Source organism: Gavia stellata, chromosome 6 (assembly GCF_030936135.1).
Source record: "Gavia stellata isolate bGavSte3 chromosome 6, bGavSte3.hap2, whole genome shotgun sequence".
Lineage (NCBI taxonomy): Eukaryota > Metazoa > Chordata > Aves > Gaviiformes > Gaviidae > Gavia > Gavia stellata.
In genome coordinates, this window is record NC_082599.1 from 54,400,900 (window position 1) to 54,416,996 (window position 16,097).

General features: G+C 35.7%; 1 protein-coding gene across 1 annotated transcript in view; it reads right to left on the minus strand.

Moving 5' to 3' along the window:
* The window catches only part of BBS9 (Bardet-Biedl syndrome 9), a 301,703-nt gene that overhangs the window by 247,394 nt on the left and 38,212 nt on the right, over positions 1–16,097 (minus strand). The window contains exon 9 of the mRNA XM_059819084.1: positions 15,923–16,052. Within this exon, the coding sequence (XP_059675067.1) occupies positions 15,923–16,052 (130 nt within the window). The remainder of the gene's footprint in view (positions 1–15,922; positions 16,053–16,097) is intronic.

The window sequence follows — 16,097 nt, forward strand, 5'->3', positions numbered from 1 at the left end:
TATTTATTCTTCAATTCAGATGTATTTATTAATATTACTCCCACTCATTGCAATCACACCTAAGAACCAACCTGTGCTAGACAGATGACTAAAACATCACCCAAGTACCTCAGAATCTGTATAATCCAGACAGGTAAAGGAAAGGATCAGAACAAACAAGCTGAGTACATAGTGCAGTTGTAACCTTTTTTTATTCACAGATTGTTACTGAAGTTTTTTGAAGTATGGATATATTCAGGTTGGTATGCAGGAAGAGGAATTAGCTAAATGGAACACCAAGTAAGGTGAGGGATGCATTAGAAGAAATCATGAACGGATGGAACATGTTCACAGTGAAGACAGAAGTAGGGCTTTGATGGTATCAGTAGCACCCCTAACCCATTCTTTGGCTGTTACTGCAGTTACTGTACTGTACTAGCTTCGAACCCTGGCTGGCTCTTCCCTGCAGTGTCTTTCCGAGAGGAAGCCACATGGATCCAGCAGATCCCCCTTACACTGCTCTGGATCAATACAAATGGGTGTTTTATTAGCTATACTATAGGCTCTTTTCTCCCAAGGGAACAGTACTTCATTGAACTTCTACAAAAATCTCACTCATTTTACTTATCTGATCACATATCATGCAAATGCAAGATTTAGGAAAGTATTTAACAAATTATGAGACAACAGGGAGTACTGCCAACATTTTGCTTAACTTGCAGGTTATTCCTAAACAGAAAGAAACCAAACTGTAAAGAAAGACTAGCATAGATGTTAACAGCAAAAGTTAGGAGAAAGGTAACTTTCATTTTATTTTTTAAAACGCTTACTCTTAATTAAATTCAAAGCTTGTATTTATTTTCATAATCATGAGGTGACACATTCATGCCAATAATTTGCTTTTATACCATACTTAGAATATCTTACAGCAGACACTGCCTTTGCATCAAATACAACTGTCATATAAAGCAAAGGTAGATCAAATCTAATTCTTAGATATAAAACTTAATTTTGAAAAGAAAGCCTAAGGCACTATCCCACTAACTAAACCCATGTCAAATATTTCATTTATATAAGTGTTCAGGCTATAATTCATAAAGAATTAACAAAAAATCTTTTCATTTACATTAGCTAATACCTTTCAATTGCCTCCTCTCATTAAAATCCTCATTAAAAACCAGATAGCTATATATAAAAAAAGAATTCTCTCTGGTTTCCTATGTTGTCTTGTAGCATGGCTCCAGTACACACAGATAGGAAACCTCACTCCAAAATTTTCCAGAGTAATAGCAATTATGAAAGCAAGCAGGTATCACAGATTAATTTTGATAACTGATGGTTCAATTGGACAGTCCAAAATGCAGAATGCTAAGACAACAATCCCAGTCTTGGTTTCACAACAGCAATCAAATATTCTGGAAAAACTATGCTGTAACTGAGATAGTCTGAACTCTGTACAGTTACATTGTAACTGCACACAGAAATGAAGACCCTACTGGGTGCTACACAAATAAGTAGTTGCTGCAAATAAGCTTAAGCTTTCTTCTTCCTACAGGAATTAATTTTTACTCAGCGAATCGAATAAATCTCCTGGATGAACTATGGATCTATGGAAACTGGTTGGGGTTTTTTTTGGACAACAGGTATCCCCAGTTAGTCCTGCAGGTAGAATATACAAATCTGAAATGCCTTCTGGAACAGAACACACAAAATAGGACCCAAAACACACTGTTCCCCTTATCTGTTATAGAAGCTCAGGTTAAACAGGAACCATCTTCTCTCTTGGGAATCCTGTTCTTATTGCCAAAGAAAAGCTTCCAGCTACCACCGCAATTTTTAACGTGTAGTAACATTCACTACAAAAAACTAAGTAAACTTTAATTGGAAGCTGTCTGTGAGCACCATAAGGCTGGAGGTGCCAAGTCTCCCCAAGAAATACTGTAAGAAAAGAACGTAGAAGACTTAGTACTGATTTTCAACTTACATCTCCAGTACCCATGTTAGCAGCCATCCTGTGAATGTGATGGCCTATTTGTGACCTGTAAACTTGGGGTTTGCATCCATTATTCCTGACAAATCGTAAACGCTCAATCTGAAGTGAGAAGTGGAACTAAGCATGAGTCCTGGTTTCTCTGGCTGCTTGGATATTTGTTGCCAACTTTAGATGGTTTCCTTGCTCAGGACTGAGTCTGTTGTTGGAATTACAGGCAGAAGTGCTCATCCTAGTTTTCTTATGTCCAAAAAGCTCTGTACAACACACATCTGTGCTACATTTACAGAATTCTGGATGGCACATGGAACAAATACATTGGGCTAACCCTGAGATCTGTATACAAAGCAATGCAAGGAGACAGACTATTGTGAACACTTGGACCATAACACAGTCTTGGTAAGGTATGCAAATAACACCTAATGTATAGGACTCTGCTTAATGCCTGCCAAGTGTTTGCAAAGAACTTTGCCATACTGGCCATGGGTGCAACAAAGTGTTTAAAAAAGGGGTATCGTTGAAGCAGATGCTATCATGCTCCCAAATACGCCACTCCTTACTTTGCTATTTAGTTACAACAAAGAATGAAGCCACTAAAAAAAAATGGGACAAGAGAAACTGCATCTGAGCTTGCTCCATAACTGGAAAATGAAAACTTACACCTGAAAACAAGACAATTTCTAAAACTCTCCAGCAATGGCTTTGGACCATCTTAAAATTTCTTGCCTGAGGCTATGAATCTGTTAGCTAAGAAAGTTCCATGCGGACATCTGAATGTAAATCAAAAGGGCATGAAAAAATATAGCTGCACTGTTAGCAATAAATCTTTGATGATATACTAAAGTAATACTTTTAAGAGTGGTTTGTAAATACAGTTCTTCCTATGTACCTCTAAGTTGGCAGTCATCTGCAGGTAATCAGTCTATCAGACAAAATCAACTCAAATCAATGAGGTGATTTTCCTATATAAGTTACACTTAACTTCTGAGTTTAAGTCATCATTACAGAACGCACATTCAAAAACTTCATCTTAAAATTAAGCTCATTTCAACCAACTTCCCTGTTAGTCATGGCATCCTTTAAGTCTGCACTAGCTCAGAGACAAAAGCATTTGTTTAAGAAAGCAGCATTACAAAAGACACTTTTCCTTCACTTCAGCTACTGTTCTGCTGGGCCCTAAGATGACTGTGCAACATGAAACATATACAAGTATAAAAAAGCTTATTTCAGTAATCTTTCCTTGTTAAAGCTGTCCATGAATTTGTACATCAATAGAAACAATAAGAAAAATATGGGTAACCAGTTATAACATATGATTTATAATACATTAGTTTCTCTGTTGGAATGTTTGTCAGCCAGTCAAGATTTCTTTATTTTCTCAAGCTTTTATAACAGTGGTTAAAGACAGCAGGGGGAAGGGGAGCATATTTAACAGTTTTATAGTAGTTTCCCCACAGCTACTGCACTCATACAATATCCCTGCAAATACCATTACTTCATTTGGCACATTTTGCACACAATCTGGAATTTCAATTACTTGTTAAATTTCTTTTATTGTAAACTATTTTTTTTACTATATATCACACAATAGTCAAGGTAATAGCAAATCTAAGGGGACGCTTTAACAGTGAGGAACTCAAAGTATGAAATAAATTATTCTGGTATCTAAAATAACTTTACAGTACAAAGCAACTCCTACACACATATGGTAATAATTTGAAAAACTATCTTTTATTGGATTCTGGGTAATAATGGCATATGCTTTTGGTAGGTCTTCTCTTACTAAACAAATTGCTCACAACATAATTCTTGAAGAAATTAAAATGCTTTGCATTGTTCCAGTTATATAACACCAAATTGATCACTCAGTTGACTTAGAGCTACAGATTCAACTTCTGAGTTTACTTTGAATAAGACGAGCTAAGCCTTGGACAGCTCTTAGGACAAGGTCTGGTTATTGACACCATTTACAGCTTTATTTATTTATATTTATAATAGCACACAAAGCTTCTACCTCAATTTCAGAAGCAATCTTAATTGCTATTACTCATACCAATCATTTTAGAAAACAAGATGCTGTGCAATACTATTTTCAGTCCCTTATTGATAATGTATTATTTATAAACTACTAAATTAGGAAACTAATTCCTGAATTGTGCTCAAGCATTTTGAATCTAATTCTCTCCTCATTTTATGATCCTCTGAAGTAATTATATGCAAGAGCATAACTACAATAGCACTTTTTAATTTAATGCTTTTGAAAGCCCAAATTGTTCTAAGTTTCACTACCATTTCAATGTCATTTTAGCTTTAACTGTGTGAAGTATTTGACAAAATGCTGAAGGAATGTCAGACTAGGAGTAATAAACTGTAAGAATTTTCTAACGTAAACTAATGAGAGTAAAAGTCAAAAGCCCACCTTATTCTTAATAAACACACACTCTGAAATCAGACCTTCAGTTGCATATTTGAAGTATACCTGGTGTGACTCAGCACCAGCTACCACCAATTTTTAACTGGGTTTGGGTATCTGTGGAGTACCCCCAGGCTCCTTTGAAAACCCCTTCTCATTTAAAAAAAAAATCTTTTTTCAACTTTACATCAAAAGTAAGACTTGTATGTTTAAGACTTCCCCGTTCTGCTACTACACATGAAAATAGGCAATCTGTTTGCTCTCAGAAACTAAAATTCTTTTAAGGCTATTTTTATTACGTATTTAATATGCTCTGCACACTCTGCAGAGGGCATGCAAATATATAATGTAAACAGTGTTCAGCTATAATTGTTTAACAATATGTAACTATATTGACTATCATTAAGTGATAAATAATTTGTGCTGTTGCTTTACAGAAAAGCATTCTTCATCTTTCCCATTTTTGTGATAGTTTAGGGTTGCTGAACTTAACAGAATACCAGACCCAAATCTAGTTAAAAAAATTATGAAATACGAGGAAGAGGAAGAGGGAAATGAAACATGATTTTGTCTTGATAACCAATGGAAGAGCAGTTAAAAAAAGAGAAGTTATGACTAGAACAACAGGTCAACACCTCTCCCTTCTTATAAGCACTGATATCCACTGAAAGTCAGAACTGACTAAAACCTGAATTTGGCCGGAGAGTTACCATTTCAAATGCCTGAAGGATTCTCCAGCTTCCAGGTCCTATATAGTACTTTCCCTCTCTACCTGCGAGTGAAGACATTTTCACTAGCACCTTTACATGGTGATGCCACACAGCAAACTAGTGCCTTACCACATTGACAAATGCAGACGAGTATTTAAGCTTATGCACTTTTCTGTCTGAAAGAGACTCTTCGCCTGAAACGCCAAACACCATCCAGCAACCAAATTAAAAGGAGCATCTTTCACCAAACAACAAAATTAAAAAAGCAATGGAAATGAATTGTTTTTATTTTTATGCCAAGTTAAAAACAAACACTACTCAGAAAAATTTGGGTCAGGGGTCTTTTCTGCCAGGCTGCTACTGCCACCTGTGGGGCAGCACAACAAGGCTTGTGAGGGCAAGCCAAGCAGCACAGCTTTCGCACAGGAGAGCCCTAAAAGCTACCGTATCACATCAAATGAAGCAGTTGTTTTTTCACAGGGTTAATATAACAGCTTGACAGTTTAAATGTAAGGGAATCTTAACAGGTTAAGGTTTAACAAAGCATGCAGAGGGATGGACTTCCATGCACAACATCCTCCTCTTGGTTCCTTCAGGCAGGGAACACACATAACTGGTATAGGCAGGCTAGACATGCAATCTAAGCTCATGCTACAAATTACCTATAAAATTAATTTTTATCTGAAGGATTAACCAACTTAGTTTCTTGGGTTTTAAATATAAACCCAAAACTATTTCAAAAGCAGTGAAGATTTTATTAAAAATCAGCCAGCTATACAAAATACAAATTTAAGTTAAAATTAGTATTCGTCACAAAGTAGAATAAAAACAGAATATTCAGAATGATGACACAGGCCTCCAGAAATATATGATCTTGCTTTAGGCAAAAAAATGTAAAGAGCTCTGAAGTATAATATATTCAAGGAAAAGTTGATAACTTTCACATTGCATTTCTTATTATCACAGTTCCATACCTAAGACACTTAGTGGCATTATCTGAATTGAAAACAAAGGTGAGAACTCATAAGAAAACCTGCTTAAATAGGAGTGCAGCCTCCAAGTCAGAGCTCCAAATAATAAGAAACAAGAAAAATTACATTGTGATTTCATTTATGACAATACCAGCATTAGCAGTAAGAAAAAATTAAGACCAACTGTGATACACCTAAAACATCTCCATGCTTCATTCCCTCTTAGAGCTATATCAAGAAGTACAGATTTCTTCCTTTGCACTTCCTTTGCCTGAAGCCGAAAAATCTGTTTCAAGACCAGAGTCCCTCACTGGCAGAAAGTATACAGCAGCTTCCAAAGTCTCAAAGGCTATATCAAAAAGTAGCAGCTACAGCATCGTGGATATAGCATCTGGGGGACCTCAAAAGTTTATCCTTCATTTACACCTTCTCTTCTCCCACTTCAAGATAGTGGTTAGAGTCCATTTCAGTCCAGGCAGCTGGAGAGGCCCCTAGCATCTCTGCTTCAAACAATATAGAGATGCAGGGTGCTATACTGATAAAATCTACACTCTAGCAAGTTTATTGTTTTAGATAAAGCTTATTCTTAACTGTTGGCTTCATACAAGCTAATATTGGAGAGTACACAAGGAAAATTAGACTACCCACAGACTACAGAGAGGCTAACAAGAGTAACCATGATGTGTCTTTACCACAGATTTATTCTGAAAGGATTGAATAATTACATAACTTTAAATACATTTAACTCAAATTAATTTCCATCTCTTTCTCCTCACAGTTTGACAGTGATGTTCCTGCAAGCTTCAAAATTCACCAGCATTTCAGGCAGAAAAAAGTGCATATGCTATTATTTTTAACAATACTTATCATTGTCCTTTCACCCTGTCTTGTAAAGAGCAAAGCTGCTCTTCAAAAGCATCTGTGGCACTCTGCATTGCTAGCTGGCTCTCGTCACCATAGCTTAACGTAAATATCCCACCTGCTGGTCCTCGTATGAAAAAATGTCTTTCATGTTAGTAGCATAATAATCAAGACCTTCAAAATCAACAGCTTTAGACTGTTCATAATAACTGTTTTTCAAACAGGATGTCCAGCACTTCCATGGGCAGAGCAAATGTCAGAATACATCCATAAACTCCAGCCTACTGCTCAATACCCAACTTCAAGACTGAGTTCAGAACCTGATACAGTTATAGTCTACTCTGTCACAATGTGAACAGGCACAGAGAAATTGCAGGTTAGCCAAAAAAACCCATGCTATTGGTTTAAAAGCAAGTATTTTATTTTAAATACTAGAGGGGGAGTTACTTGCCTTCTTGTTCTTGAGCAGTTAGAATTTCCACTTTTAAAGCTTTCTCTAGAATCATGAGGGTAGGAATATTTTAAGTGTTATTCTAAAGAAAGTTGAAACCTTTACAAAACCATATGATTATAAAAAGTGGGCTTTTTTGAAAAAGCAAATAAGTGACATGCAATAAAATTAGGAGAACTGGCAACATGGGCATGTGCTTAATATCATACACTAAATACCATTTGAAACTAACTTGTTAGAAAGCCCAGTCATGAACCACAGTATATGCTGGACATAGTATTTGGCACATCTATGTCTCCTGCGCAATCAGAATCCTACTAATTTAAAAGAAACACAATCACATTCACGTTTTGTGGCTAAGCTACACACATTAAAATTATCTCTTTAAAAGATCTTTTAAAAGGGTTATATTTTGTACTGCCATCTCTTGACAATCCAGTGGCAATTTAGTGATGAAAAACAAATGCAGTAATTTTTTTTTTCTTTAAAATGTTTTTTTAAAATGCAATTATGTTTAAGTAGAAAGATTATAGAAATCTCTGCATTTAACTTCTCAGATCAGGCAACATTCTTACAGAACATTCAAATAAAAGTTTATATATATACACATGTATATAACTGAACAGTTCATACTGTGCGTCATAACTGGCATTGCTTCTATTACAGTACTACTATACAGAAAAAGGAAAAATCTTTCAACAAACTATAAAGTTTGATTCCTGCAGTTTTCTTTCCATAAAACTGTGCAATAAGTGCTAGGTTTTGCTGGGTTTATATGTAAGTTTTGCCATTTTTATATGGTGATTCTTTAACAGTTGTGGTAGCTGTGGTGATGTCAGTTATAATAAGGAATAACAGATGGGCTGGAATGAAGAACAAAGTCTTTTCAAGCATCTGGATAGCTAAAAATTCAATGAGAGGGGTTTTATTTTGACTCCACCCACTATTACCCTATATGTGATTGGACTTTTACATCTTATATACTTAATTTAACTACAATATTTCTCCATATTTTTTCCAGTTAAATTCAGTTCCTGTTGCCTTTCCACAGTTTGGAGAGCCCAGCTACACAAAATACATTCATCTAACCACCCAATGTAGTATGATTCTGTGCCAGAGAACAAGTTTTAATTTCAAGTTCATATTTGGACCAGACCAGTATTTTCCCCACTTGCAAATCGATCGCAGATTTTAATTTTCTTTAAAAAATACTGGAAGCTAAAACTTCATAAAGCACATTTTCAACCAATGGCTATACACCAGAATTCTGAACTCCAGTCTCTTGATTCACGTACCTCATTTAAATTAAACTATTCAGTCTGTTGGGCTACATATGAGTTCAAATCTGGGAATTAATCCTGTGTCAAAACAAAGAATTTAAACACTAGCTTATGTTCTCTTCTTTATGGAGACAGGTTGCTGAATCAGAGACTTTTATATAAACTTATTCAGATAAAGTGCCATGAGGTTGCAAGCATGTTAACTATGTCAGGCTCAAGCTATTACACACAGAAGACAAGTCTTGGTTCTGTGAAGCCAGTGAACAACAGTCTTCAGGGACTTTATACCTCGTTAGACAATTAAGTATACAAACCACACATTTCTTACTAGTCATTCTAATATTATGAAATACTGGCAAAGCAGAAAATCCAAAAGGACTATTGTATTAAACATTTTTCTAGAAGGCAAAAAAGTTATTCTCTCCATGGATGTATGCTCCAATAACTGTAAAATTCTTAACTGTTTGGTGTTGGGGTAAAGATAGGATTGTTTTTAAACGCAATAAACACAATGTCTCTTTCAGCATGTGTTCCGCTTCAAAATGCAAACTGATCAGCAATCCTGAAGTGCAGCAGCACATATCACTTGGCTTATGCTTAAAGTGCACTGGAGGTGGTGTATGTACAATATCTATGGGTCAGTCACCAGATCAATATTTCTCAGCCTCGCAGTCAAGCTGCGGACTAATGGGGGAGACTGGACAGGAACAGAGTACTGGAATACACACAGTAAGCTACTAAGCCATAAAAACCTCCCAACCCTTCCTCATATATTCTTTTGAGCCTAGGGTTAAAGCATCAGGAATTTTTTTGCAGGCATTCATTGTTGCTCATATGGTCCTCAAACAGCCAAGGCCAACAGTAACACTGACAGTTCAAAGGTGGCACATCAGACTACAAAGCCAAAAAAACCTTCCACTCTGATCTGTAAGTATCCTTAAGTGGTCATCTCTGGTTATAAAGAATGAATACCACATGCCTGTAGCATTATATGGCAAAACAGAAAAGTCAAAGACAGGTAGCAAGAAATCACTGTCTTCAAGCAAAACAGGCTGGAAATTACTAGATAACTAAACAACACTGTACACATCTTTTTACACTACTCATCTGTTATACATGTTACACATGCTTTTATTAGAAAAGATGCAAGAAAAAAAGGAAAGAGGCAGCTAGAAGTAAAATGATAACTCAACACATAGCAAGAGACTATTGGTTCAGTAAATTAGAAGTCATAGTCTCCAAAACTAACTTGTAATATTTAAAAATATTGTAAAATACTCTCTTGTAACGCACCTGTGTAACCGTAACAGAAGTGGGAATTTTCCGAGAGACAGGAAAGTGCAATAGCCGTGGCTATCAGCACCACATGGAAGAATAAAATATTCAAACACTAATTAACATGATTACATAGAAAATTAAATTTTGGTACCTTCATTAGTCAAATAGTCTCTGCTTCCTTATTATTTCTGCTAGGGGAAGAAGGACTCATACAAGAACAACATTAGAAATTTTAGACCTACTGAATTACTTTATTTTGTCTTACAAGTAGTAAGAAAATTGGACATAACTATAGCATCTTAAGTCAATAACTTTGAAGTGATTCGGTAAGTTGCAGTATTTCCTGCATCTCAGCCTACACAATGCAACTTTGAATTTATTACGTTAAGTCTCTAATTCAGTAGAGACTACACCAATAGCCCATGGGTAGCTGGCTTTAACAGATGGCTGATAAATATCACTATGTGATACAGTCTTAATAGGCTGGTGGTTCACAACACTGATGCTAGGAGTGTGACCCCTATAGTCAAGCCTGCAGTGATCATACCTGGAGAAGCAATAACAAAAAATTACCTAGGTAAATTTCAAATACCATAGTCAGTTGTAGTGCTAGCAATTAGCAGGAAAAAAAAAAATCAGTTCTTGATTGCAAACTGCATCAGTGGTGAAGACATGGAACCCATTTTCATGGGATCATTCCTCAGTATAAACCTAGGCAGACTTGAAGTTCATAAAGTGTGGATAAAGCTTGCTAAGTAGCCCTGCTTGCCGTTCTGAACATATAAAGTCTACTTTTATTTCCTGGCTTTTCAACAGTTACTTTTGTTTAAAAAAGAAAATTTTTTTTTCCCCATCTCAAATAATGAAAATCTATTTACTAGCTTAACTCAAGCTAAAATTTGGGATCTGGAAATTTAATATTTGAGGAAACTCAGAAATTCTTATTCTTTAAAGGTGATAAATTGCTTCTGGACAAAAAACACCTTTCCAGACTGCTTTATATTTCCTCTTCAGAAAACATGCTATTCCATTACCAAGTAAAATGATATTTATCTGCTAAATAAATGAAAGTGAAAGCAAATGTTCTAGTAACTTTTACCAACTTGTCCATACCTGTCAACCCCTTGTAATAAAAGGGACTTGACATTTTACGAGGCATACACGTCATTTTGAGGGTTATTTGCTTCAAGAAACTTTCTTCCATGAAGAACAGTCCTTCTGCTCACAGATATAGTAGTACATGTAATGCTTACAAAAGAAAGTTGGTTGCCATATTCTAATTCCTAGATGTAGCTCCTAAAAGCAAAAGGCACCACATATGCAAAGGATCCAATTACCTATAGACAAGCACTACAGGTGGCTCTAAAGCTTTTTCTTTTGGGTATTTCTAACCAAATCCCAATGCGGCTGAAGGTGAAAATATCCTTCATTTAAACATGAAGTTCACTGATAAACTGGTGCCTGAAATAGTAAGAGTCCCCAGTAGATTAAATAGAGAGGAAAGAATTATCTTTCCCACAACACATCCCCTAAACCCTCAGAGAAGGCTGGTTTACTGTTAGAACTGTGCCTGCTGATAAATGCCACATGAAATCAACCTTTTTTTTGCCATATAGATACCACCAGGCTTCATTTCTTGATGGATAGCCGAAAGTACAAAGAACCAAAATTAGGGGCAATATGACATACTGACTTGAAAAAAAGACGTATTTGAGGAAGTTTGCAGTCTATTTCAGTTTAAAAGAAAAAAGTCAGGCTAACTTTTAGCATTCACAGGCCCATCAGATATAACTTGAAGGCTGCGTACAAACAAAACCAATTAGTAAAATTAAGACTAGTGAACTTCAAAAATGTCCAGAAGAAACAAAGTCCCAGATTTAAAGGCTTCGTGCTTTCCTATTGCAAAAACAGGTTTGTAACTTGAAAGTGATGAAAACAGAAATCCCTTTCCTGAGACTACATCCAGGCTATAATGCTCTATCTATGTGGTTTTAACTCAGTTCACAGTGGCATTTCAGATGTTTGTGATGGAAACATCCCTGAGGCTAGCAACACAACCTATTTTGCTTCAGACTGAATGCACCTTAACATAATGTTCTCGTTTCAGGCCAGCCAGGTCAGAGTAATACATAGTGCAATCAATCAGCCATTAAAATATGGTACTTTGAGGAACAGCTTTGCCAAGTGAGTTAGTGTCAAATAAATAGAAAAATAGTTGTCTAAGTATTTTAATCTATTCCAAGGACCTTTTATGGTCAAAAGCATATGGAGACAGGATAATTCAGGCACAGAAAAACAAATACAACTTGTGATAGGCCCTTAAAAAGTGACTTTCTGCTACTTCCTGAACAAGTTATTTCAGACGATTCAGACAAACATAACCCACCTTTTTGGTGGGGGAGTATTAAGTCACTTGCCTTTACAGGCTCAAATCCCTGCCAACAGGGAAAAAAAGACTTCTATATCAGGTGCTTTACCTAACAGGAACTCTGTGTAGGAACCACAATCCTATGGGCTGATAATTACCTGAATTATGAGGGGAGGAGAGAGAGAGAGAGAGAAATATCTAACACATCTCAAGAAGCATCAAAAAGTGACAAATTCATAGAATTAATAATCTATGACCGTAAGAGATACTGCTCATAAAGTTTCCTTTGCAAAGGAGATGTGGAGGTACAAGGAAGATCTTAGAGGTCTCTGGTGAAACAGAAAAATGGAAACTAAAGGGCAAGAAAAAAGGGAATGGACTTTGAAGTCAATGCTAAGATATTTATATAATTATGGTGGATACCAAGCAAAGACTGCTGCTCACAATTATCATTTTAACACTGAAAATTTGAGGGGAGTAGGAATTCTTATAATTCCTTTGTGTAACTTCCCAGATTTCAGCTGTTCTAACTGCAGCATATGCACAGGTTCTCTTCAAACCACTCTAGAAGGGGTTTTTTGGTTTTGTTTTTTTTTTTTTTTTTAAATCAACTCAGGCAGCACACCTAAACCATTTTCTTTAAGAGTTTCAGTTTCAGTCAGAGTGCTTTTGCACAGCCATAATTTTAAGGATGACAACACAGGGCATGCAAAAATAACTGTCCAAGCAAGCTTATCAATGGGAAGATGAATTTGTGCTGAAACAAAGTCTAAGCAGTTTAAATTAATCCAAATTGTCAATGTAAGTGGTTATAGCTCTGATGCAATCCAGGCAGTGTTAAGCATGTCAGAATCCTCTTGACATTAAAACAAAGTCATAAACAGTTAGTAACTACTACACATTAACAGAACCAGAATATAAACTTCTAACAAAATAAGGGACAAACTTCTATAACAATGATTAGAACTGAACTTCCAGTTCGGTGATCACAGTTACAGAGATACTCAGGTAAAACCCAGAATAAGACAAACTCTCAAATTTTTGCCTGTAGTTCAAGTTTCTGATCACAAGCTTTTATAGAAAATTTTCAATTTCCTGACAAAGAACACTCAGGTTTTAACAGAAGGCAGAAAGGAATAGTTCAACAGCTTAAAAATACATCATTTAGAGTGTAGAGACACCTCATCAAAAATGTTATAACAAACCATGTATCTTTGATCCTATTTTTTCCTTGCATGTTTCTGAAAATGTGATGGAAATCAAGCAGTTAATGCTAGAATTTAATCCCAAATGTTGTATTATGTCATCATCATTATTTACATACTGATATTGTAATAGGGAAATACTGCACTTCACATTATTGTAAGATGAAAAATCAATTCATAAAGAATAAGGAGGGGCACACATTAGAAAACACAAGTTACTTAGCTGGAATTCTCTGAAGCACTTAAACAGTTCATCTTAGAAGTAGACTATCAAGATTACAGGATAAAGTATATGATTGCCTTTATGAGGCAATCACTACCCCTACCCCAAGGGGTTTTACATAAAATAACTTCTAATAACGCTTTTCTTATCCAGCAAGCCAAAGCCACACATTAGAAGTAATAGACATTATGCCAACAAGAAAATACAGATGAGCATATATAATGTGTAGAGACAACTGCTTTCAGAATGGTCCATTTACTTCAAGTATTATTGCAATAAAAGTGGAAAGGATGTGAAAGTAATTAATTGACATACGTCATATTTAAGGCACTTCAATCTCTCAGCAGTGTAGGATTAACAACTCTATGCTTAAAGTACTTAATATTATTTATGTTACAGTAGTGCCCAGAGGCCCCAACTGAGACTGAGGCCTCTCGAGTGGAATATTAGAAAATCATTATCCCATTGAGTCAAAGAATCCCCCTTCAAATGATTTTTAAAAAAAACAAACATATTCTTTTGTTTAAGCCAAGTTAATACCTCTGTAAGCTTTACTACAGTTTTTGCTGTTTAGTTCATCTTTATTTTTAATGTCAGAAGGAAGTAAAAGCATACTGCATATTTTTAAACAGAAAGCCAGAAGCATAGCTCTGAAAAGAAAGCCTTAGACTTCTCCCTGCCTTTCAGGCCATTAGGTCTAAACACACAGATGTTTCTTCATTTATCAGTACCTGTATAAAGAGGTTTGTGTAACTATATTGCTGTCTCTCCACCCTCTACAGAACAAAACCCCAAACCTAACCTTAGCATTAGTAGGTCTGTGGAAATTCTGAATCCAACTAGCAAAATGATCTTGGACAAATTAGTAGGCTCTCAAATTTCTCACATAATCAAACTACTGAGTGTTAAAGTTCACATGGAACAGGCAGAATCTGCATAAACTTCGCAGAGCCATCATTGATACAGATGGTTAATAATATGAGTTTCCAAACAAATAATTGTATATACAAATACTAGTACAATCTGCTGTTGTAAAAATCAATGCCTTTTTCAAATTTTTTTCTGACACAAATATTTTTTCCAAACTTGAAAAGCTGTACTGTCATATCCTGCATAATTAGCTTTTGGGTTATACTAACTGGCTCACTGAGACTATTCGTTATATTTTACTTGTAAGACCTGTTGGATAAAAGCCAGAACAACTCTCTCCAGAGAGTCTAAAAAATCTAAATTATAAATTATTAAAAAATCATTAGGTAACCATTAGTACCAAACAAAACACAAACATCCCTCAGATTACTCTGCATAAGTCAGTAAAGCTAGTTAGTCAGATGTTGCAAATTCATCTGTTATGAGATAAAACACACAACTTACAATCAAGTATTCAACAATCCAGTGTATGTTGGCACAGCAGCCAGAAGCCTCCTGGGGATCAGAAGTAATCTACCTGGTAAGGACACTCCTACTGCATCCCATACAGTCACAAACATGGGGCAGCCGGCACCTACCACAGCTCTGGTGGCACACAGTACAGGCATAAGCTGGATTGTAAAAACACTAGCCGAACTTTTCTGTAGTTTGCTTATTTCAGTGACAGACTCAGAAATTATCAATATGTCATAATTTCTCTACACTCAATCCCCCGCCCAACCAGTTTTTCCCTCACCTATCTTATGTGTATTTTACAAAAAGTTTTGGTCTGTTGCAGTACAATCCTGAGCAATTTAAACAATTCTTTGATTTCCACTGTTTAACATTGGAGTTGAATAATCTGTTCCAACAAATCATCTCTGGAATTCATACGCTCTTAAAGGTTTAATGAAGAACAGATTTTCAGTGAGGTTCCCTATTTTCCTGTCTCAGGGAAGGATCTTACCAGATTGCAAAGCTTCACTTCTCATTATTTTAAAAAGCAAACTACTCCACTGGAGGTATCAGACCCCAGTTTCTACCTTCACTCGAGAAAAACAGAATATCTAAAGCACAGTACAGCAATTCTAGTATTCTTCTAGAATTAACAGTATGCTCATTAATGAAAATAGTATTTTACAAAACAAAGAAAAAACACTTTGAATTTTCCTTTTACAAGTCACCTTATTTGTTACATGCCTCAGAACTGTTTGTTAGGATCTACAAGCAAATTTCACAACTGGAAATGATTCTGAAAAAAGTAAACTTTAACAAGTTACTTACTGTAAATTTGCTACTTTTACTGATACAGGAATGTGGGGAAGTTGAGTGGCCCATTTCAGTGTAACATCTTGATAAACATTCAACATTTTACTATGGTTTCCAACTAGTGTGTTTATTGTTCCTTCTTCCACTGTTAAAGATATAAAACCAGTTTTAGGATGAAAGATTTTCAAAA